The 26,088-nt window shown below is 45.2% G+C and overlaps 1 protein-coding gene across 1 annotated transcript in view; it reads right to left on the bottom strand.

The window, feature by feature from the left end:
• LOC126278913 (pickpocket protein 28-like) overlaps positions 1-26,088 on the bottom strand; it is a 95,321-nt gene that overhangs the window by 22,413 nt on the left and 46,820 nt on the right. The window contains exons 7-9 of the mRNA XM_049979187.1: positions 21,923-22,110; positions 17,749-17,808; positions 15,424-15,610 (exon numbers count right to left, since the gene is read on the bottom strand). Coding sequence (XP_049835144.1) covers positions 15,424-15,610; positions 17,749-17,808; positions 21,923-22,110 — 435 coding nt within the window. The remainder of the gene's footprint in view (positions 1-15,423; positions 15,611-17,748; positions 17,809-21,922; positions 22,111-26,088) is intronic.

The following is a 26,088-nucleotide window of genomic DNA, read 5'->3' as shown; positions in this document are numbered from 1 at the left end:
GACACAAATCCGCCGGGCGGATTCGTGCCGGGGACCGGCGCTCCTTCGCGCCCAGAAAGCCGTGCGTTAGACCGCACGGCCAACCGGGCGGGCTATATTCCATATACAGACACAAAAATAGCCACACACATAGTACATACAGTCTACCAAACAGAACTAATTCATATATAAGGCCTATCATTACATCTCTAGTCGTAAATTTTCTTTGTAAATAACTTCTGCACATTATGTTGCATATGGCTGCAGATGACAAATTGTGAAAGGAAAACAGCTGTAAATTGAAAACACAAAACACCCCAATAACCACAGCATGTGCTAGCCAGATATATACAGAAAGTCTTGTTTGTTTTATAAGTTATGAATACTCGCATAAAAAATGTAGGTTATACACTCATGGAAATGGAAAAAAGAACAAATTGACACCGGTGTGTCAGACCCACCATACTTGCTCCGGACACTGCGAGAGGGCTGTACAAGCAATGATCACACGCACGGCACAGCGGACACACCAGCAACCGCGGTGTTGGCCGTCGAATGGCGCTAGTTGCACAGCATTTGTGCACCGCCGCCGTCAGTGTCAGCCAGTTTGCCGTGGCATACGGAGCTCCATCGCAGTCTTTAACACTAGTAGCTTGCCGCGACAGCGTGGACGTGAACCGTATGTGCAGTTGACGGACTTTGAGCGAGGGCATATAGTGGGCATGCGGGAGGCCGGATGGACGTACCGCCGAATTGCTCAACACGTGGGGCGTGAGGTCTCCACAGTAGATCGATGTTGTCGCCAGTGGTCGGCCGAAGGTGCACGTGCCCGTCGACCTGGGACCGGACCGCAGCGACGCACGGATGCACGCCAAGACCGTAGGATCCTACGCAGTGCCGTAGGGGACCGCACCGCCACTTCCCGGCAAATTAGGGACACTGTTGCTCCTGGGGTATCGGCGAGGACCATTCGCAACCGTCTCCATGAAGCTGGGCTACGGTCCCGCACACCGTTAGGCCGTCTTCCGCTCACGCCCCAACATCGTGCAGCCCGCCTCCAGTGGTGTCGCGACAGGCGTGAATGGAGGGACGAATGGAGACGTGTCGTCTTCAGCGATGAGAGTCGCTTCTGCCTTGGTGCCAATGATGGTCGTATGCGTGTTTGGCGCCGCGCAGGTGAGCGCCACAATCAGGACTGCATACGATTGAGGCACACAGGGCCAACACCCGGCATCATGGTGTGGGGAGCGATCTCCTACACTGGCCGTACACCTCTGGTGATCGTCGAGGGGACACTGAATAGTGCACGGTACATCCAAACCGTCATCGAACCCATCGTTCTACCATTCCTAGACCGGCAAGGGAACTTGCTGTTCCAACAGGACAATGCACGTCCGCATGTATCCCGTGCCACCCAACGTGCTCTAGAAGGTGTAAGTCAACTACCCTGGCCAGCAAGATCTCCGGATCTGTCCCCCATTGAGCATGTTTGGGACTGGATGAAGCGTCGTCTAACGCGGTCTGCACGTCCAGCACGAACGCTGGTCCAACTGAGGCGCCAGGTGGAAATGGCATGGCAAGCCGTTCCACAGGACTACATCCAGCATCTCTACGATCGTCTTCATGGGAGAATAGCAGCCTGCATTGCTGTGAAAGGTGGATATACACTGTACTAGTGCCGACATTGTGCATGCTCTGTTGCCTGTGTCTATGTGCCTGTGGTTCTTTCAGTGTGATCATGTGATGTATCTGACCCCAGGAATGTGTCAATAAAGTTTCCCCTTCCTGGGACAATGAATTCACGGTGTTCTTATTTCAATTTCCAGGAGTGTATTTGTACGGGTAGTAAAAGCATTTTCAATGTTGTTTAACAGAAAGGAAGTAAAATCCCGCTGATAATGCAGTTACATCACCAAAATTTGTCTGGGCAGAAAAAGAGAAAATTGTGTTTTGCTCAAGGCGGGTCCAGCCCAAAAACAAATTTTTAAACAGAAACGGATACGAGACCTGTGACCTCAAGATGAGTAGCCTAAAGTAGGAAAAACATCAACGAACAGATCAAGAACAAATTGTTTCATAGAAATAACTGCCCAGATGTAAGAAAACAGGAAAAACCCATGACAGAGTCACACCACAGACATATTTATTATAAGGAATGAAAACTACGACAGTTCAAAAAAAATGTTCAAATGAGTGTGAAATCTTATGGGACTTAACTGCTAAGGTCATCAGTCCCTAAGCTTACACACTACTTAACCTAAATTATCCGAAGGACGAAGACACACACCCATGCCCGAGGGAGGACTCGAACCTCCGACGGGGCCAGCCGCACAGTCCATGACTGCAGCCCTTAGACCGCTCGGCTAATCCCGCGCGGCTCTGACAGTTCACATCATTTGTAACGTCTGACAGAAAATGTGTCAGAAAAGTGTAATCCGTTTATAATTAAAAAATATAAGAATCGGAAGTTAGGTAAAGATGTAATTGCCATGCTTCCCTTCCAAGGAATCGCTGAATGCGCACAGCATCACCTCATTTATTTTCTGACCAACGATAAAGTGTACAGAGCACTGGCAGAACAAAAAATATAATTCCCTGTCATTTCACATCAAAAAAATCGACCGTGGTTAATAGGCATTTCTTTTTTCAGTAATTAATTTCTTGGTTAATGGAAAACGAGGAATATTTCCTAGTGCGGGAAGATCATTCACTTTGAACCCAAAATCACACGAAATTTTATTTCGTTACGCTGTCCAGTATGTAGATAAACTTTTAACAGTTTGAACTTACATAATTTTATCGTGGTTCTGTCTGAGAAAAAAACTGCCATTTCTTTCTTACATGCGGCTTCGTTGGTTGCTTTGCTCATTATGCTTCTCTATGTTCCTAATCTTGCCTTTCTTTTCCATCAAAAGAACTGGACGCAAAAGATACAAGTAAAAGATAACTGGAATGAAGTTAATGAACTACTGCTTGTTGCTCATAGGAAAGCTTGCGAGAAACACGTTACAACATGTTTACCACCGCGGTCAGAAACCCTCGACACAATCGGCGTTCCTCACGTCACGAACAAATGAACTTAACACTACTAAATGCAGTGGGGGTACTTTGAAGAACGTGAATGCTTCTCTGGCCGTGACACATTCAGGGGTTTAGAAGAAAAAAAGACGAAAATATCGAATTTTGGCACTTTCAGCGTTTCCCATTTCTAGTGTTCATCCAAGAAGAAAAGGAAATCAACAAAAAGGAGTCTTAAAACATGAAACAAGGAACGAGGTCGGAAAAAAGAAAAAGTGAGCATCGCAATAAAATGATGAGCACTGGAAGGGTAGGAAACTAACAATCGAAAAGATCCCGATAGTTCTCTGACGCATCAAAGCGAGAACGGTATCCGTAAAGTGACTAGAAGTGGTGGCTACCTTCGAAAGGACCTCTCATTCTTCTATCTGAAATTACTAGAAACACGGTAAATTTTGTCCGTCAAATACACACCAGAAAAAAAATTGGCACACCTAGAAAGATGATATTAGTTTTGATCCGATGACGGCATGTGCCACCTGGGGGATAGTAAATTTACTGTAATGGTTTCAAAGTCAAAAAAATTGTTCCAATGGCTCTGAGCACTATGGGACTTAACTTCTGAGGTCATCAGTCCCCTAGAAGTTAGAACTACTTAAACCTAAGTAACCTAAGGACATCACACACACGCATGCCCGAGGCAGGATTCGAACCTGCGACCGTAGCGGTCGCGCTGTTCCAGACTGTAGCGCCTAGAACCGCTGGGCCACATTGGCCGGCGTTTCAACGTCGTCCGCCAACAGATGTCGTAGTGGCATAGCTAACAATGTGACATCATTGTGTACCATTTAGTAGGGAATGCCAGAAGACTGTGTTGCAAATGTGTGAAGAGGGCAGGCGACTGTGCCACGGATATGCACTCGTGCTTGCTAAGCCAACTGAGCTAGTTTGGAAGGGATCAAATTGTGGCCCTCCTAGTGGCGGGACGGTCCTTTCGGTGAATTGCCACACAAGTTGGATGTGCTGGTATCAACGGTCACGTGGACGTTCTGCCGTAGACGAGGTAGAGTCCACGCAGCACAGACGTCTGCCAGGATCATCGTATAGTAAGGGCAGCAGTGCAGATCGTACAGCTACCACAGCACAGATAAGAGAGCTTGTGTGCCGAGACGTGTAAACACGAACTGTTGTGATTCTATTATTAGCAGTGGGACTACGGGCAAGCACAACTCTAGCCTATCTTCCACTCACGCCACACCATCGACGTGCACGGTTCGGATCGACAAGTGCCACCAGAGGATCACATAGAACATGGAATGGCGCGCCGTGGTCGTCAGCGATGAAAGCAGATTCTGCCTGCACACAAGTGATGTTCGCTTGCGTGCACGACCTAGGCCTGATGAGCGCTGTCTCGTAGAATGCTTTCCTCCAACACACTGGCCCACCCCATGCCTTACGGTCTACAGTGCGAAAAGTTATAACTCTTGTTCACCCTTGCTGCATCTGGAGAGTCGCTAACGAGCCCTCGAACGTTGTTAGAATCGTTCGTTTGCCGTTCTTGGAACAGGAAGATTGTGAGATATTGCAACAGCATGATGCTCGCTCACACAATGCTACTGAAACTCAAGGTCCTCTGAAGGCGTCAGATGTTTCCATGACCATCTCGACCTCCGGACTTGTCTCCAGTCGAACATGTGTGAGATACCGGGTGATCAAAAAGTCAGTATAAATTTGAAAACTTAATAAACCACGGAATAATGTAGATCATCATCATCATCATCATCATTTAAGACTGATTATGCCTTTCAGCGTTCAGTCTGGAGCATAGCCCCCTTATAAAATTCCTCCACGATCCCCTATTCAGTGCTAACATTGGTGCCTCTTCTGATGTTAAACCTATTACTTCAAAATCATTCTTAACCGAATCCAGGTACCTTCTCCTTGGTCTGCCCCCACTCCTCCTACCCTCTACTGCTGAACCCATGAGTCTCTTGGGTAACCTTGCTTCTCCCATGCGTGTAACATGACCCCACCATCTAAGCCTGTTCGCCCTGACTGCTACATCTATAGAGTTCATTCCCAGTTTTTTCTTTGATTTCCCCATTGTAGACACCCTCCTGCCATTGTTCCCATCTACTAGTACCTGCAATCATCCTAGCTACTTTCATATCCATAACCTCAACCTTGTTGATAAGGTAACCTGAATCCACCCAGCTTTCGCTCCCATACAGCAAAGTTGGTCGAAAGATTGAACTGTGCACAGATAGCTTAGTCTTGGTACTGACTTCCTTCTAGCAGAAGAGAGTAGATCGTAGCTGAGCGCTCACTGCATTAGCTTTGCTACACCTCGCTTCCAGTTCTTTCACTATGTTGCCATCCTGTGAGAATATACATCCTAAGTACTTGAAACCGTCCACCTGTTCTAACTTTGTTCCTCCTATTTGGCACTCAATCCGTTTATATTTCTTTCCCGTTGACATTACTTTCGTTTTGGAGATGCTAATCTTCTTCATACCATAGTACTTACATTTCTGATCTAGCTCTGAAATATTACTTTGCAAACTTTCAATCGAATCTGTCATCACAACTAAGTCATCCGCATATGCAAGACTGCTTATTTTGTGTTCACATATTTTAATCTCACCCAGCCAGTCTATTGTTTTCAACATATGATCCATAAATAATATGAACAACAGTGGCGACAGGTTGCAGCCTTGTCTTACCCCTGAAACTACTCTGAACCATGAACTCAATTTACCGTCAACTCTAACTGTTGCCTGAGTATCCATGTAAAGACCTTTAATTGCTTGCAAAAGTTTGCCTCCTATTCCATAATCTCGTAGGACAGACAATAACGTCCTCCTAGGAACCCAGTCATATGCCTTTTCTAGATCTATAAAGCATAGATACTATTCTCTGTTCCACTTACAACACTTCTCCATTATTTGCCGTAAGCTAAAGATGTGGTCCTGACAACCTCTAAGAGGCCTAAACCCACACTTATTTTCATCCAATTGGTCCTCAACTAATACTCGCACTTTCCTTTCAATAATACCTGAGAAGATTTTACCCACAACGCTGATTAAAGAGATACCTCTGTAGTTGTTACAATCTTTTCTGTTTCTATGTTTAAAGATTGGTGTGATTACTGCTTTTGTCCAGTCTGATGGAACCTGTCCCGACTCCCAGGCCATTTAAATTATCCTGTGTAGCCATTTAAGACCTGACATTCCACTGTATTTGATGAGTTCCGACTTAATTTTATCTACCTCAGCTGCTTTATTGCACTGCAATCTACTGACCATTTTCTCCTCTTCCTCAAATGTGATCCTATTTCCGTCATCATTCCTATCCCATTCTACCTCGAAATCTGTAACATTACTGATTGTATTTTCACCTACATTGAGCAACTCTTCAAAATATTCCCTCCATCTGCCCAAGGCATCCACAGGATTCACCAGCAGTTTTCCTGACCTGTCCAAAATACTTGTCATTTCCTTCTTACCTCCCTTTCGAACACTGCTAATTACACTCCAGAATGGTTTTCCAGCAACTTGACCCATAGTCTCCAACCTGTTTCCAAAGTCTTCCCAAGATTTATTCTTGGATGCTGCAATTATCTGTTTGGCTTTGTTTCTTTCTTCAACATAACTTTCTCTGTCTACTTGAGTTCTAGTATGTAGCCACTTTTGATACGCCTTCTTTTTCCTTTTACAGGCTGCCTTGACTGTGTCATTCCACCAAGCTGTTCGCTTCTTCCTGCTTTTACACACTACTGTTCCAAGATATTCTTTAACCACTTCTAGTACTGTGTCCCTGTACCTTGTCAATTCCTTTTCCAATGACTGTAATTGACTACATTCAACTACCTGGTACCTTTCTGAGATCGCTGTTATGTACTTGTGCCTGATTTCCTTATCCTCAAGTTCCTCCACTCTTATCCTCCTACATATGGACCTGACCACATGCACTTTCGGCCTCACAATCCCAATTTCACTGCAGATTAAATAATGATCAGTGTCATCAAAGAATCCCCCGAATACACGTGTGTCCCTCACAGCCTTCCTGAATTCCTGATCTGTTATTATATAGTCAATGACAGATCTGGTTCCCCTGCCTTCCCAAGTATACTGGTGAATGTTATTATGTTTAAAAAAGGAGTTTGTGATTACTAAGCCCATTATGGCACATAAATCCAAGAGTTGTTTCCCATTCCTGTTGGCCTCCATATCCCCTCCAAATTTACCTATAACTTTTTCATACCCTTCTGTTCGATTTCCAATCCTGGCGTTAAAATCACCCATGAGCAGAACACTGTCCTTGTCCTTTACTCTGACAACTACATCACTGAGTGCCTCATAAAAACTATCCATCTTATCTTGATCTGTCCCTTCACAATGCGAATATACTGACACAATCCTAATTTTCTTGCTATACACTGTCAAATCTATCCACATCAGTCGTTCGTTTACATATCTTATTGCAACTACGCTGGGTTCCATTTCTTTCCTGATGTAAAGCCCTACACCCCATTGTGCTATTCCTGCTTTGACTCCTGACAGGTAGACCTTGTATTCTCCCACTTCCTCTTCTTTCTCACCCCTTACCTGAATGTCACTAACAGCTAAAACGTCCAGCCCCATCTTACTTGCAGCCTCTGCCAGTTCTACCTTCTTCCCAGAGTAGCCCCCATTGATATTAATAGCTCCCCATCTCATTACCATTTGTTTGCCAAGTCGTATCTTAGGAGTCCCTGATTTGTCAGTTAGAGGTGGGACTCCGTCACCTCCAAAGGTCCGAGGCATTTTGCTCTGATTGTTGCCAGCATCATATTTAAAGTACCAGGGAAGCAAGTTGCTAGCCTTACTTGCCATGAGTCCCATTGGGTATTACCCCTAACGGTTAAGGGACTAACCGGTGGATTTGGTAGTCTTTGCCGTATGAGCACAAAGGTGACCACGACTCAGAATATGTCTGAGATGCCCTGCCTTATTCCAAAGTAACTGGTTTCCCGACTGTCGGGACCACTTACTTGGTCACTCATACGTTGTCCGTGGTTCATGAACTAGGACATGACTACAGGAACCCACACCATGAACCACAATGATAGAGAGGTGAAAATTCACACACATGTTTGGAATGACATGGGGTTTTAATAGAAACAAAACAAAAAATATTGCTAGAGGCGTGAAAGATCTCTTGGTGATGATCGTGTGCTCAGCCGCCACTTTCGTCTTGCATCGCCTCCCAGGTCCTCAGACCTGAGTCCGTGAGATTATTGGCTTTGGGGTTATCTGAAATCGCAAGTGTATCGCGATCGACCGACATCTCTAGGGATGCTGAAAGACAACATCCGACGCCAGTGCCTCACCATAACTCCAGAAATGCTTTACAGTGCTGTTCACATCATTATTCCTCGACTACAGCTATTGTTGAGGAATGATGGTGGACATATTGAGCATTTCGTGTAAAGAACATCTTTGCTTTGTCTTACTTTGTTATGCTAATTATTGCTATTCTGATCAGATGTCTGTGGGACATTTTTTGAAGTTTTGTATTTTTTTTTAGTTCTAATAAAACCCTATATCATTCCAAGCATGTGTGTCAATTTGTACCTCCATATCTACATTATTCCGTGATTTATTCAGTTTTCAAATTTATACTGTATTTTTGATCACCCAGTATATTGGGACAAGAAGTGACTCGTGCGAGACTTCAATTAACAACTCTTACAGAACAACGTGGTCAGTTAGAGCAGGCGTGGCATAACGTATCCTAGGACAGTATTGACCATCTGTACGATCGACTGGATCCCAGAGTCAGCACCTGCACTGCCGCCCGTGGAGGTTACACCACGTAATAATATGGATGCTGCAGATGGGTCGGTACCTGGTACCTCACAACAGCTTGTGCTGTCGATTTGTAACCGTAAGCATTTCATGAACTCCATACGCACTGTTGCAACAATAAATTTAGAGTAAATTAGAAACCTCTGAAAGGGAGTATTAATTTTTTCCTGCAGTGTATGTATAAAAATCATACAATTATTGAAATCCCTGATCTAGCAGGACAGAGCGGGTGTGCAAAGGGGCCAAAATAAGTTGCTGCGAGTTACACTCAACATATAAATTTTATTAGTTGAAACACACAATAACATAAGCAAGAATTAAAAAAACTCTCAAGGTTTTAACGTAAGAGCCGGCCGGTGTGGCCGTGCGGTTCTAAGCGCTTCAGTTTGGAACCGCGTGACCGCTACAGTTTCAGGTTCGAATCCTGCCTCGGGCATGGATGTGTGTGATGTCCTTAGGTTAGTTAGGTTTAAGTAGTTCTAAGTTCTAGGGGACTGATGACCTCAGAAGTTAAGTCCCATAGTGCTCAGAGCCATTTGAACCATTTTTTTAACGTAAGAGCTCCTCAGATTTAATTTAAATCGGCTGAAGGCCAGATACGAAAATCCAAGGCCCAAGGTCTGAGCAAGGAATTGAGGTACAGTAGTTCTTTTGTAAATTTGACTTATTTTACTTCAATAAAAATAGGCTGAAGGCCTTAGTTTAAATCTCTCCCATAGAACACATTAAGCAAGAACAGTGATACGGTTTAAGGCCAAAACAAAGATTTTCAATGTTAATTCCAAATAATCTGAAAACTCAGCTGAAGGCCACATATCAGCAAAACAACTTAACGGGTTAAAGCCTAGGAAGAAGAGCTTTCAATTTTAAAAAGGCTGAGGGCCTTAGCTTAAAATATTTCATGTAAAACTCGGCTCATACTAATGAATAACAATGTTATGACTTAACGCCAGGATCAAGATTTTGAATTTTTAGTTTCAGAGAGATTAAAACTCGACTGAAGGCCACACACACCATGCAGAAAACAATTTTACGGCTTAAGGCCTAAAAGAACAGCCTTGCAATTTAAATAAGCTAAACATCTGCTGAAGACCACACACAGTACTTAAAAATAAAAGGAAATCACTATGTAAAACAGAAGGAAGGGCGCTCAGAAGGTTCCAAGGGTCGGCCTGGGTAGTAACACTAACGCACGCTTAGGTGAGACAGGCAGCCAGACCGACAACCTCTTATTCGGGAAGCAACACGACCTAGGGAAGGTTCACAACCGACCGACAATCTGAGCGATTTCCAATGGCCAGATCCAACTGCCCCAGATAATTGAAAATATCAGCCAATGCAGAGTAAGCCAAGATGCCAATAACTTGAAACCCGGCCTCATCAAGATCAAGGCATCAAACACCACTGAAGCCAAGTTTATATGAATGCCAAAAACACAAGTCACAACTGTCAAGTCACTACTGGAGGCTGCAGATTCTTGGCAACAAATCACACGACTTGTTATCACACCGGTCATCGGCTGAGAAAACAACAATCCACATATAACGAACAAATCTTAACAGTGAAGTTTTAAGAACAGGTAACTAAATACTCAAGTTGAGGATCCTGCTTTCGAAGAAAATGAAAGTCGCTCACACAGCTAGCGCCTTCCAATGCAACAGCGCGTGCCCGCCGCCAAAAGCCCCGGCCTGGCTTCGCGCTGTGGAGACTGCGTCGATGCTGTTCCAACGAACCAGCGAGGTCCAACCACATCCCAACTCCTCCCGAGGATCCAAGACGTCGTCGACTGAAACGACCGGCCGAGCAAACGGCCAACGGCAGCCCACCTTCGCCGACAACGGTCCCAGCGAATACTAAAGTGCGCGTCATTTATGGTGGCGGCTGAGTTTAGGTACGTTCTGCGCATCTGACGTCACAAAACACAGTCAGCCAATGAACAGAGAACGACGTTGCCAGAGCTCGACTGCAGTGCAGAACACAGACGAGTGTATTCAGAAACTTCCTGGGAGATTAAAACTTTGTGCCCGACCGAGACTCGAACTCGGGACCTTTGCCTTTGGCGGGTAAGTGCTCTACCATCTGAGCTACCGAAGCACGACTCACGACCGCTACTCACAGCTTTACTTCTGCCAGTATCCGTCTCCTACCTTCCAAACTTTACAGAAGCTCTCCTGCGAAACTTGCAGAACTAGCACTCCTGAAATAAAGGATACTACGGGGACATGGCTGTGGCTAAGCCAAGTCTCCGCAATATCCTTTCTTTCAGGAGTGCTAGTTCTGCAAGTTTTGCAGGAGAGCTTCTGTAAAGTTTGGAAGGTAGGAGACGGATACTGACAGAAGTAAAGCTGTGAGTAGCGGGCGTGAGTAGTGCTTCGGTAGCTCAGGTGGTAGAGCACTTGCCCGCCAAAGGCAAAGGTCCCGAGTTCGAGTCTCGGTTGGGCATACAGTTTTAATCTGCCAGGAAGTTTCATATCAGCGCACACTCCGCTGCAGAGTAAAAATCTCATTCTGGAGTGTATTCAGTTTTAGAAACGTTCAGTCATAAATAAAGTAATTGAACAAAAGCAATGTCTTGGTATCAGACTTCCTTTTATATAAAGTTCGGAAAAATCATTCTTTATACCAATTGCTTCATATTCTATTAATTAATTAAACCAAACAAGCAATAAGCCTCCTAATTCAGGCGATAGCAAGGAAAGTTGTTTGTATCATTCTCACTAACCGCTCTTTCGTAATAAAGAAGAGTGGTAATTGTTTATACTTCGACGAAACGTGAGTAATTCATAATCATACTAACAGTGTTTGTCGGTATTTTGCGTGATATTTTAAAGTCCTCCAGGAGACATATTGAATGACGAGCTGCGTTAGCGTAAAGGTTAAAGTGTATGGCTGGTAAGCGAAAGGTTCTGAGTTCAAACCTTGATCGCTGCTTAATATTTTCTATATCTAGAAACAATATCGAAGTGTCTTACTTGATGAATTTCATTCGTTTGAATATCATTTTTTGAAATTTCTAGTAGTAGCTAAAATCGACCATACAGAAAGTATACGGTATGGACTTTTACCTCTGCAAACTATTCAAAATTTCGTGCAATGGTTTACTACATCTAATGTTGCTCAATAACTGCGTTGAACATCGAAGCAAAATAAAGTCATTTATGGGGGGGAAGGTATCAGTCAAGAAGATGTGTAAAAATCAAATTTTTGGGCCAAATACTTTTTGTAAAATCGAATGATAAAGTGTGTCAAAGCAGTCAAAACATCATGTGTCTGCACAGGCGAGTAGTGCAATTATGACAAAATCGCCCACATCGCGGAATATGGGGAGCACGTCTCTGTAGCGGCGAAAGGGTGACTTTACTTCGTAAACTGCGCGCTCCCCCCGAAACGTGAGTTTGCGAACTATACTATGTCGCTGCTTCTCTTGGCGCGTACAACTGGCAACGCAGCAATCTCCCGCGTCTGGGCGGACTTGCGCGAACCGCCAAGATAAAAGAATTGAACTATAACACCATAGGGACCCGACTGTTGCTGGTTGCCAACTGCGAACCCTTCCCCGACTGACACTGGTGTCAGGCTCAGCAGTCCACATGTTGCCATCCGACGACCGGGCGACCGACCGACCAACGGCCTTCCGTCTGCGTCTTGCACCGTGCGGAACCGCCTGCCACTGACTGCCAACTCGGTGCCCGACTGCTGCTACGTGCCCGACTGAACTTCCGTGCTGCTTCGTTCCGACTAGTGATGGGGAGCTCGTGAATGAGTCGTTCAAATGAACGCTTCACTCCAGTGAAGTGTGAACTAACAACTCAATTTCAATGAACTGGTACTTCAAACTCTTCACAGATAGCACACTCCACACTTTTTTCTAGTTCACTCACTCTCTTCCCCTCTCCCTCACCCACAACATCGTCGCTACGTCACTCATGCTCCCTTCACTTCAGTCCTCCCTCTACTGCCTGTCGATGAATCGCGTGGTGTTTGTGGGGACCGATAGGTTTACGAATGGGTTGGGGAGGTGAGGGGCGAGGGGAATGCAGCGTCAGCTGCTTCCTGCAGTGCTGACATCATTACCAGTGACTATTTGTTCAGTTAAACTTCGCGTATACGGGTAGCCTACCGTTGGCAGCTCTTGGAGACAAATGAATATTAAAGATACAAACGAAGAGGCTGGCTGTTTGAGCATGCACAGCCAACATGAAAATAAAAGGTTTGTTAATAACACTGAAAGAGGAATTTTACCTGAAATCGTACCAATGACTACAGGTGACAGTTTACGTTTTGAATCTGGAGGGTTATTATTCTCAACAAAAATAAAATCTACAGGAAAACTTCTGAATAATTACTTAACGTAGGTATATAGACTTTGTGTCAGTGGTAAACATACTCATTCTATTTTGGATTAAATTTTAAAAGGAACATAAAATTGACTGCATTTCGTTGGTAGCCCTAGTTTTCAGTCCATGAATACAACAAATAATGTTTGATTTGGCAGATAAAGACCATTCTTTAGGGCGCTTCATGAGAAAATGTCGAGCAAGATTAAATGTAATACCTTCTTTATATGTGACAGACATCTCTGTTTATCTTTCCTTTGTCTCCTTCGACCCTGCTCTATTTAAGTTAACTCAGACGCTGTAAGAGCGTAAAACGTTGCGTGCACGTTACTGCATAGGTCGGCCATCTGTTGGTAATATGATGAAGTATTACGAAGCTTTATTGTACGAGCGAGGCGAAGCAAGCGTAGCCGCGGCTGAGCGGCGAAGTGGGCAACTTCGCCAGGCTTTCGTACTTCAAGAATGAACTACTTCATTTGAACGCTTCACGGCAAAGACTGAAATGAATGAAGTAGTTCGCGGGAATGAACGCGTTCGACCCATCTCTAGTTCCGACTGCACTGCTGGTCCGTCTCCAACCGACTTCCAGACACACGACGGCCCGTAAATACACTCCTGGAAATGGAAAAAAGAACACATTGGCACCGGTGTGTCAGACCCACCATACTTGCTCCGGACGCTGCGAGAGGGCTGTACAAGCAATGATCACACGCACGGCACAGCGGACACACCAGGAACCGCGGTGTTGGCCGTCGAATGGCGCTAGCTGCGCAGCATTTGTGCACCGCCGCCGTCAGTGTCAGCCAGTTTGCCGTGGCATACGGAGCTCCATCGCAGTCTTTTAACACTGGTAGCATGCCGCGACAGCGTGGACGTGAACCGTATGTGCAGTTGACGGACTTTGAGCGAGGGCGTATAGTGGGCATGCGGGAGGCCGGGTGGACGTACTGCCGAATTGCTCAACACGTGGGGCGTGAGGTCTCCACAGTACATCGATGTTGTCGCCAGTGGTCGGCGGAAGGTGCACGTGCCCGTCGACCTGGGACCGGACCGCAGCGACGCACGGATGCACGCCAAGACCGTAGGATCCTACGCAGTGCCGTAGGGGACCGCACCTCCACTTCCCAGCAAATTAGGGACACTGTTGCTCCTGGGGTATCGGCGAGGACCATTCGCAAACGTCTCCATGAAGCTGGGCTACGGTCCCGCACACCATTAGGCCGTCTTCCGCTCACGCCCCAACATCGTGCAGCCCGCCTCCAGTGGTGTCGCGACAGGCGTGAATGGAGGGACGAATGGAGACGTGTCGTCTTCAGTGATGAGAGTCGCTTCTGCCGTGGTGCCAATGATGGTCGTATGCGTGTTTGGCGCCGTGCAAGTGAGCGCCACAATCAGGACTGCATACGACCGAGGCACACAGGGCCAACACCCGGCATCATGGTGTGGGGAGCGATCTCCTACACTGGCAGTACACCTCTGGTGATCGTCGAGGGGACACTGAATAGTGCACGGTACATCCAAACCGTCATCGAACCTATCGTTCTACCATTTCTAGACCGGCAAGGGAACTTGCTGTTCCAACAGGACAATGCACGTCCGCATGTATCCCTTGCCACCCAACGTGCTCTAGAAGGTGTAAGTCAACTACCCTGGCCAGCAAGATCTCCGGATCTGTCCCCCATTGAGCATGTTTGGGACTGGATGAAGCGTCGTCTCACGCGGTCTGCACGTCCAGCACGAACGCTGGTCCAACTGAGGCGCCAGGTGGAAATGGCATGGCAAGCCGTTCCACAGGACTACATCCAGCATCTCTACGATCGTCTCCATGGGAGAATAGCAGCCTGCATTGCTGCGAAAGGTGGATATACACTGTACTAGTGCCGACATTGTGCATGCTCTGTTGCCTGTGTCTATGTGCCTGTGGTTCTGTCAGTGTGATCATGTGATGTATCTGACCCCAGGAATGTGTCAATAGTTTCCCCTTCCTGGGACAATGAATTCACCGTGTTCTTATTTCAATTTCCAGGAGTGTACTATCGGTCGCTCCAGACATGGTACGACACTGCACTATCGATACGCGCTGCTGCTGCCACTCACGGGCAAGTAAGGCGGGAAGTTAGTGATGCCAGTAAACAGAATAAGAAAACGCGGCGGCAGTACCGTAGTAGAAGATGACAAACAATAAATGGCATGAACACGAGCCGTGCACGGCTCACGTACATATGTATGTGCAGACTCACAGGACGAGGGACGAGTTGAAGAGCTGCGGACTGAGGGCGACCTTCTCGGCGGTGGCCGAGTAGAACTTGTCGGAGCACTGGGGCAGGCACACGCAGCTGGCGGTTGGGTCCGCCCACTCCCCGCCTCTCCCACCGTTCCCGACGCGGTCCCCACCTGACGTGTGGAATCGCATGCGCGCCAGCTCTCCTGGAAAAATACATCACAACGTCTGAAACCAAGTCGTGGAAACTAAGGTACTTGAGAGGATCAAGCAAAGTACTGAAGAAAATTCGATTCTACTGCAAACAAAATACGATGTTATCTGTATTGTTCGACAAAAATTCACTCCCTTTTTCTTCGGAGGAGGCAAAAGGAGGGTTGAAAAACGTAATGAGAGGCTACAGCTTCCCTTTCATCTTGCGAAGCTGCAAAAGACACAGACTGGCTTAAAGTAACAACGAGTGGTACTAAGCATTTCATCCACGCAACCGCAGCACACGGACTCAGTGTAAAATCGCATCTCGTTGGACTTCGCAGCCATATTTAAGGAGGGGGTAGGGGGTCAGTAAAGCGCACAGAAGATGTCGGTCATCACTATACATTTTGCGGATAGTTCAGGTACCAGTGTAGCTATTTAGACATGGTAATGTCACTTGACGGCAGACTATCGGTACGGCAAGATGTTTTACATAAAGAGCAAGTGAACTTCAATAAAGTGATGCAATGGCGCTCTCAAATTCGCACCACTGCCATAGCCGATCGTATACTTCTCCCAGTACAAAATCTCCGTATGGTCAAAGATGGAAATGACAGCGGCGTGGAAGCTGACAATAAAAGATTTTCGCAAGAGGGGTAGAGAATCCTCATTTGTGGCGTTTTAGGGTCTCACCCCCGAATATAAATAGCCTACAATTGTTCAAATGTGTGTGAATTCCTCAGAGACTAAACTGCTGAGGTCATCTGTCCCTAGACCTACACACTACTTAAACGAACTTAAACGAACTTATCCTAAGAACAACACACACACACCCATGCCCGAGGGAGCACTTGAACCTCCAGCAGGAGGTAAATAGCCCACATTGGATGCTAGCTCCAACGGAACCAATCGGACAAGACATGATCGTGACATTCAATAAATGTTAGTAATCCTGGGGATAATTTCTAAAAGTGGAGTTAAGTGTAAAAACTTGAATTGCACCAAGTATGCTAATAATGTAAATGTAAGTAAAAACATCCATGACGTATACATGCAGACAGAAGCGAAAAATGAGAAGCTGTGCCAGGCCCAGGATTCGAACCCAAGGCTCCTGCTCACTAGGCAGATGCGGTGAGCACTACGCCACCCTGGCACAATGGCTGTGCACACTTGTACAGTCTAGCCTAGCACGCCTCCTTCCTCAGTCCAAATTCCTGTACACCCCTCAGCCCACTTGGTATTCCTCCTAAACTCAAACAGCATTGCAAAGGCTATCCAACTGTATTTGAATAGCACCTCAGCATCGAATGAAATGGGGGATCCTGCCCGAAACACAGGGGTAGCTACTTCGTATCCTGACTTTGGTACAAATTTTCGTTCGTCACTTAAGTCTGCATATAAATACATCATAAATGATTGAGATTTGAAAAGGTCTGAAGACATGCAGAGTCAGATGATTAAAGCACTTGTGCCTGGGTTTCAGGCAGGATCCCCCGTTTCATTCGATGCTGATGTGTTAATCCAATGCAGCTGAAGACCCTCTGCAATACTGTTCGAGTTAACCGGGAATACCGAATGGGTTGAGGAGTGAATGGCAATTTGGATTGAGTAGGGAGGCATGATACGGTAGTTTTGCTGAGCCATTATGCCAGGGTAGTTTAGTGGTTAGTGCATCTGCCTTGTGAGCAGCAGACCTGAGCTCAAATCAGGCCTTGGTACAAATTTTCATCTGTTGCTTCAGTCTGCACATCTATAAATCATGGATGTATGAAACTTGGAAAGGGTTTGGCACAATACAAATTGACTGGATAAATAAAAACGGTGATATAAAGAGAGATGAGTAATTTTGAGCAATTCTGTGTTATGTTACATCAGGAACAACTGGTATTAGTTGAAAATTAAGGTGTTGATGAACAATGAGCCTACCTTCTGAAGCTATCGTTTCGATATAGTTCGAGTGTTTGCTTCGAACTTAGATTAACGGCAACAGCGGAGAACTCAAAATGATTACATAACAAAGGTATATTTACTTTTTTCGTCAGTTCGACTTTTAGAAAGAAAAGAATTGCTGTAAAACAGAAGAAATCTGAAAGCATGAGTATGACACTAATATGTCATTTTGAGGAAAGAAAATACAATACAAACTCACCCTGGTGATGCTCGATACAAGCGGCGTCCTGCAGGCCGCAAACACGAATTCCTTCTCTTTCTGCAACACGAAAACAAAACTGTTACTGTTCAGCAGATTGCTAGTCCGTTCAGTAACGTACATATGCAGCGGTCAGTACATTAACATTCTGAAGGCATTTACCGAATATACACACACATCAAAAAAGTTTTGTATCACCTCTGTTCCGAGAGTTCCGGAAGCTCTACACAAAATTGGAACAGAGATCAACATAAACATCATTTCCGCCCTTTTTATTGCCCATGAAAACCACACATTGTACGTTGTACCACCATACACCGAGACCTTCAGAGGTGGTGGTCCAGATTGCTGTACACACCGGTACCTCTAATATCCAGTAGCACGTCCTCTTGCATTGATGCTTGCCTGTATTCGTTGTGGCATACTTTCCACAAGTTCATCAAGGCACTGTTGCTCCAGACTGTCCCACGCCTCAACGGCTATTCGGCGTAGATCCCCCACAGTACTTCGCGGGTCACGTCGTCTATAAACAGCCCATTTCAATCTATCCCAGGCCTGTTCGGTAGGCTTCATGTCTGGTCATGCTGGTCACTCTAGTCGAACAATGTCGTTATCTTGACGGAAGTCGTTGACAAGATGTGCACGATGGAGGCTCGAGGATTCGTCCATGAAGACGAATGCCTCACCAATACGCTGCCGATATGGTTGCACTATAGGTCGGAGGATGGCATTCACGTATCGGAGCCTTCCATGACCACCAGCGGCGTACGTCGGTCCCACGTTATGCCACCCATAACATCAGGGAACCTCCACCTTGCTGCACTCGCTGGACAGTGTGTCTAAGGCCTTCAGCCTGACGGGGTTGCCTCCAAATACATCTCCGACGATTGTCTTGGTTGAAGACATATGCGACACTCGTCGGTGAAGAGAACGTGATGCCAATCATGAGCGGTCCATTCGGCATGTTGTTGGGCCCATTTGTACCGCGCTGCATGATGTCGTGGTTGCAAAGATGGACCTTTCCATGGACGTCCGGAGTGAAGTTACCCTTCATACGCATCATACAGTCGTAACACGATGTCCTGTGGCTGTACGAAAAGCATTCATTATTCAACAGGCTGGCGTTGCTGTCAGCGTTCCTCCGAGCCATTATCCGTAGATAGCGGTCATCTACAGCAGTAGTAGCCCTTGGGCGGCCTGAACGAGGCATGTCATCGACAGTTCCTGTGTCTCTGCATCTCCTCCATGTCCGAACAACATCGCTTTGGTTCACTCAGAGACGCCTGGACGCTTCCCTTGTTGAGAGCCCTTCGTGGCACAAAGAAACAAAGCGGACAAGAGTGAACCGCGGTATTGACCGTCTAGGCATGGTTTAACTACAGACAACAGGAACTGTGCACCTTCTTCCTGGTGGAAAGACTGGAACTGATCGGCTGTCGGACCTCGTCCGCCTAATGTTCAAAATGTTCAAATGTGTGTGAATTACTAAGGGACCAAACTGCTTAGGTCATCGGTCCCTAGACTTGCGCACTACTTAAACTAACTTAAACTAACCTATGCTAAGAACAACACACACACATGCCCGAGGGAGGACTCCAACCTCCTGCGGGAGGGGCCGCACAGTCCGTGACATGACGCCTCAAACCACACGGCCACTCCGTATGGCCTCCGTCTAATAGGCGCTGCTCATGTATGGTTGTTTACATCTTTGGGCGGGTTTAGTAACATCTCTGAACAGTCAAAGGGACTGTATCTGTGATACAATATCCACAGTCAGTGTCTATCTTCAGGAGTTCTGAGAACAGGGGTGATGCAAAACGTTTTTGTTTTTTTCTTTTTACTCTACTGGGCATTAAAATTGCTACACCACGAAGATGACGTGCCACTGACGCAAAATTTAACCGACAGCGAGAAGATGCTGTGATATGCAAATGCTTAGCATTTCAGAGCATTCACACAAGGTTGGCGCCGGTGGCGACATCTGCAACGTGCTGACATGAGGAAAGTTTCCAACCGATTTCTCACACACAAACAGCAGTTGACCGGCGTTGCCTGGTGAAACGTTGTTGTGATGCCTCGTGTAAGGAGGAGAAATGCCTACCATCGCGTTTCCGACTTTGATAAAGCCTATCGTGATTGCGGTTTGTCGTATCTCGACATTGCTGCTCGCGTTGGTCGAGGTGCAATGACTGTTAGCAGAAAATGGAATCGGTAGGTTCAGGAGGGTAATACGGAACGCCTGCTGGATCGCAACGGCCTCGTATCACTAGCAGTCGAGATGACAGGCAACTTATCCGGATGGTTGTAACGGATCGTGCACCCACGTCTCGATCCCTGAGTCAACAGATGGGGACGTTTGCAAGACAACAACCATCTGCACGAACAGTTCGACGACGTTTGCAGGAGCATTGACTATCAGCTCGGAGACCATTGCTGCGGTTACCCTTAACGCTGCATCACAGACAGGAGCACCTGCGATGGTGTACTCAACCATAAACCTGAGTGCTCGAACTGCAAAACGTCATTTTTTCATGATGGTCGCATCCGTGTTTGGCGACATCGCGGTGAACGCACATTGGAATCGTGTATTCGTCATCGCCATACTGGCGGATCACCCGGCGTGATGGTATGGGGTGCCATTGGTTACACGTTTCTGTCACCTCTTGTTCGCATTGACGGCGCTTTGATCAGTGGACGTTACATTTCAGCTGTGTTACGACCCGTGGCTCTACCCGTCATTCGATCCCTGCGAAACCCTTTAGTTCAGCAGGATAATGCACGACCGCATGTTGCAGGTCCTGTACGGGCCTTTCTGGATACAGAAAATGTTCGATTGCTGCCATGGCCAGCACATTCACCAGATCTCTGACCAATTGAAAACGTCTAGTCAATGGTGGCCGAGCAACTCGCTCGTCACAATACGCCAGTCACTACTCTTGATGAACTGTGGTATCGTGTTGAAGCTGCATGGGTAGCTGTACCTGTACACGCCTTCCAAGCTCTGTTTAACTCAATGCCCAAGCGTATCAAGGCCGTTACTACGGCCATAGGTGATTCTTCTGGGTACTGATTTCTCGGGATCCAGGCAACCAAATTGCGTGAAAATGTAATCATATGTCAGTTCTAGTATGAGATATTTGTCCAATGAATACCCGTTTATCATCTGCGTTTCTTCTTGGTGTAGCAATTTTAATGGCTTGTAGTGTATGAGTGGTTTTAAAATGAACATGAATAGTCACAACCATAACAAGCTTCTTTTTTTATGAAGTTACCGGTTTCGGTCTGTTTTAGACCATCTTCAGAGTTCCCAGCGTGATGGTAGGCGGTGGCTGTGAAGGGAGCAGGCGGTACGACTCCGCGAACGCTAATTGCTTTTGTCGTAGCTCGTGATCCGTCTACCATCACGGTGTGAGGTCTGAAGATGGTCTAAAACAGGCAGAAACCAGTTAACTCATCAAGAAAGTTTCTTGTTACTGCTCATGTTCATTGTTAAGTAATAAAAAACGATTGTACTCTAAGGGAAATGTTCTCAAGAAATACTAATATATATGAGTTTCTGCAGAAATGGACCAAAAGGAAATTGAAAGAAAACAGAACAGTGCAGTATGTCAAACATCAAAAACATCAGGAACGAATGTTACAGAGCACGAAAAACTCATCTTAAAATCATTTCCTGAAATACCTCGTGTAAAATTTAGAGCAAACGGAAAGCAGTGAACGCAGTCTGATGCAGTGATCTATAGAGAGGACGAGCTAAGGTGACGCTAGGCCTACCTTTTGGCTGCTCAGTTCCATCCATGTTTGTTTCCCAATGGTGATGCTGCGTTCCAGGACGACAGGGTCCCTGTTCGCACAGCTCGCATCATCGAACAGTGGTGTCGCGAGCGCGAGAATGAATCGCCGAGACTCGTCTGGCCACCACACTCAATTGATCTCAATATTATTGAACCTTTGTGGTCTGCTTTGGAAAGAACGGTGCATGATCACTATTCATCGTTGCCCCAACTTTGGAGGAAAAATGGTAAACGGTTCCCTTGAAAACCATACAGGATCTGTATTTATCCACTCCGAGACGACTGGAGCTCTACACATATTAGGCAAGGTAGTGTGTTGTTTGCATGTTCCTGTCCGCCCACTGCAGCTCGTAACGCAGGAAGAGAGGCGGTCAGCTCACCTCTGGGGTAGTAGAAGGGTGCGCAGTGGCAGAGCGCCAGCAGCAGGTTCCGGCGGCACTCGCTGATGCACGTCTGGTGGCTGTAGTCGTCCGCCCACGACAGCGAGCGCACCTGCAACAGGGCGGGGGCGTGCGCAGTCTCTCCGTGCCGCGCGAGCAACACTCCACTCACAGTACAGCACACAGCGCTGTTGACATAGGGATCACAGTAGATGGCACATTTACAAGGTGCGATCGAGCGTTTGAAACTGTCTGTACGGTGATGTATCTTAAGATCCCAGGTATCACGCATTGTAACCATTCACACCAGTAAGCCTTCACTGGCGAGTAACTAACGTAAAAAAATTAAGAACTTTGTGTGATAATAGTGGCAAAAAGTTTCGTTATGTTGTGCGGTACCATGGTGTAATGGATACAATAACAGCTTTGAACGCAGGTGGTTATGGGTTCGACTCTCATCAAGTCCACCAAGTTTTTTTTAATTTTCAAATCTTTATCGAAATGACTGATGGATACAACACCAGTTTTGCATTTAGGAGGTTACGGGTTCGACTCTCAAGAGGAGCACTAAGTTTCTTTATATTTTCAAATCATTATCGAAATGACTTTGATCATCATTTTTATTCATCTAATTGATTGAAACGTATTTTTTTAATTCCATTCCTTTGTCACATCATTTTAATCATAATAACGTCTTCATCTGCTCTCATTTTTCTTCCTACCATTCTTTCTTCACTTGCAATCGTTGTTCATGAATTTCTAATCAATTTCATGTATTAATTTCGATTTAATTTCTCTTGTTTTATCACCCTGTTTCGTCCACATTATTGCGTTCATTATATCTATTTCTCATTTCGCATGAATTTAGTTTTACTTATAAACCCGTCGTTTATTTAAATTTTCATCTGCGTTATTTCGTCCTCGGTGCATCAGGTATTTAAGTTATATTGTAAATGTTTGTATGACAGTTACAGGGGAAAAAAATTGAAATCTGGTAACAAAAATACGTTTTTCACACCATTGCACAAATATAGAGAGGTTATTTCATCTTTTGTTTTTTAAACAATACCTCGGCATTTTCAAGTTCTTAGACTTCATAACAGGTAAATGTAATAAAATTCCTAAAGGAAAAGGAACGTTATAAAGAAAAAATGAAACAAATTAAAAAGTTCATACGGTGATTAAAATGATGTGACAAGGAATAGAAATAAAAAATTACATTTAAACCAATTAACTGAACAAAACTAATGATTCAAGTAATTTCGATAAATGTCGAAAAATAAGAAAGCTGAAATTCGAACCCACGAACTTCTGCATGCGAAACTGTTACCCTACCCATTACACAGCGAAGCCACGCTATTTTATGCACCTTTTCTTAACGTACCTGAGTACCACACAAAATTCTGAATTTCGTTTTTCGTTAATTACTCGCAACTGAGGGCTTACCAGCCTGAATGGCTGCAGTGTGTGATACCTGAGATCTTAACCACATCACCAACAGATAGCTATAAAAAGTCGATCGCACCGCTGGGGATCTATCCTTATTAGTCCACGTTGGATCAAGATATACAAAGTAAACCGAAACTCCATCGACGAAATCACAAAGACTATTCAGGGATATTTCCCGAGTACACTGGTACGAAGAACACTTGTCCGCTGTGGCTGGGTACAGAGTAATTGCATTTCCTTTGCGCACACGAGATCGAAGAATGACATATTTCATTTTAAGTATAAATTCTTTGCTGCACTATTCATTTATTTCCTCGTAGTGGCGCAAGCTACACGACGAGCACGTTTCGGCGAATTGGCACTATCAAGTGTACCTCTGAAGATGGTATAATAGGTATAATATTGTTCTTTACGCCTATGTTAGTCTATGTCTACATATGGCACCTTATTCTTACGTCTTTGCCGGCATGAAGATTTCCATGTGGCAAATTGGAGCGTAAATGTCGGTTGTGTTTTTGTTATGATATTGGCACCATGATTATACATTTACTAAAAAAATACTATCTCTGATAAATGAAATTCATTCACAGACTTTCCGCAAAACAGAAATTCCATTGTAAACATACAGCGTCGATGGGGCCGAAGCTGTCAGGAAAGCTGTCAAAACATAACTTTACAATATGCAAGTAACGTGGTAATATTATAACAAAAGGCAAGCGACATTTACGCTGCAAGATGCCACATGGACCACGTCATACCAGCTAAGATGTAAGCATAAGGTGCCATATGTAGACATGGACTAACATAGGCGCAACGAACAACATTATATCTATTATATCACCTTCATAGGCATACTTGATAATGGCAAATCGCCGCAACGAGCTTGTAGTGTAACTTGTATCATTACAAAGAATAAATAAAAAACTTGTACTTAAAATGAAATAATTGCATTTAGTTTGATTCTGTACTCAATATATCTTTGTTCCCGTATTGTCCTCCTCCTTTCCCCGTGAACCTTGGACCGAGGTGAGGTGGGATGGCTTGCATGCCTCAGCAATAGGGATATCTGTACCATAGGTGCAACCACGAGGGGCAGGTATCTGCGGAGAAGGGCAGATTAACCCGTGCTTCCTGAAGAAGGCAGCAGCCTTTTCAGCAGTTGCAATGGGCAACGGCCTGGATGACTGGCTGACACGGGCTTGTAACATTAGCCAACACGGCATTGTTGTGTTCATGCTGCGAACAGCTGAAATCAAGGGGAAACTACACCCATCATTTTTCCCCCGAGAGCATGCAGCTTTACTGTATTAGTTAATCCTTTATAGGTTTGTGGTCGATATTTTAACCACACCACATAAAATTCAAAGCCAGCCGCTGGTGGACGAGCGGTTCTGGCGCTACAGTCTGGAAACGCGCGACCGCTACGGTCGCAGGTTCGAATCCTGCCTCGGGCATGGATGTGTGTGTTGTCCTTAGGTTAGTTAGGTTTAAGTAGTTCTAAGTTCTAGGGGACTTATGACCTCAGCAGTTGAGTCCCATAGTGCTCAGAGCCATTTGAACCATAAAATTCAAAATCTCTCTAAACGACCCTATCGCATTCAGCTACTGTGTTTTTTGGGACCAATCTGTGCCCAACAAAGCAACCACAATGAGCTTACGTTGTTTTGTCAATACATGGTAGCACTCGTTGTACTTCGTGGTCGATAAAGTAACCACGAAGCATTCTCAGCAGTGTGTCGTAAGTTAGCTGGTAAGTCTTTACATTTAAAAAATTTAGTCTATTCATTATGATTTCCTAGTATAATATTGACGTAGTACACAAATCTACCTCCGGTTTCATTGTATATACTGCGAATCACTGTAAAATGAATTTTTTGTCTCATCTGTGCAAGAAAACGTACATACTCTCGATTTTCCTTGAGTTTACGTAATACATCAGTTGTAAGCAAATACCTCCGCACACGTTATGTATTATGGTACCTAAGTATTTGCTTGACACTTTTATCAAACAGTTTCTAAAAAACAGCATTGCGCTCAGATGTTATAGGAGGAGGAGGAAATTAGTGTTTAACGTCCCGTCGACAACGAGGTCATTAGAGACGGAGCACAAGCTCGGATTAGGGAAGGATGGGGAAGGAAATCGGCCGTGCCCTTTCAAAGGAACCATACCGGCATTTGCCTGAAGCGATTTAGGGAAATCACGGAAAACCTAAATCAGGATGGCCGGACGTGGGATTGGAGCGTCGTCCTCCCGATGTTATAGGAAGTTTTACTGTATCTGACACCCACATTAGTGCAGCAAGGTCGACGTTTTGTGAACAGAAAGCTTCATAGAGCACGGGAAGCCGAAGGAGAAGTTTTCAGTGCACGCAGTCGGTCGTAATTTTGGTGGTGGATAAGTCTTTACATTTATGAAATTGAATAGATTTATTATAATACTATAGTGCAATAAAGATATGCCAATGGTAACCTGCCTTTAGTTTCACTGCACCTAGTACAAATCATTGTGAAATGAGTTTCTTTGTCTCGTGTTGGCAAAAATGCGTACATGACGGTAGTTTTCCGCGAATTTATCGTAATATTTAAGTTGCAAACAAATACATCTGCAACAAGTTATTTTGTGCTGTTATGGTACCTCAGTATTTACTTGATGTTTATAGCAAGTAGTTTCAGAATTAAAGTATTACACTCAGTAAACAGTGTTAATCTGCATTCTT

This window comes from Schistocerca gregaria, chromosome 6, assembly GCF_023897955.1.
Source record: "Schistocerca gregaria isolate iqSchGreg1 chromosome 6, iqSchGreg1.2, whole genome shotgun sequence".
NCBI classification, from domain to species: Eukaryota; Metazoa; Arthropoda; class Insecta; order Orthoptera; family Acrididae; genus Schistocerca; species Schistocerca gregaria.
The sequence above is the reverse complement of the archived record's forward strand: the minus strand, read 5'-3'. Positions and strand labels throughout refer to the sequence as shown.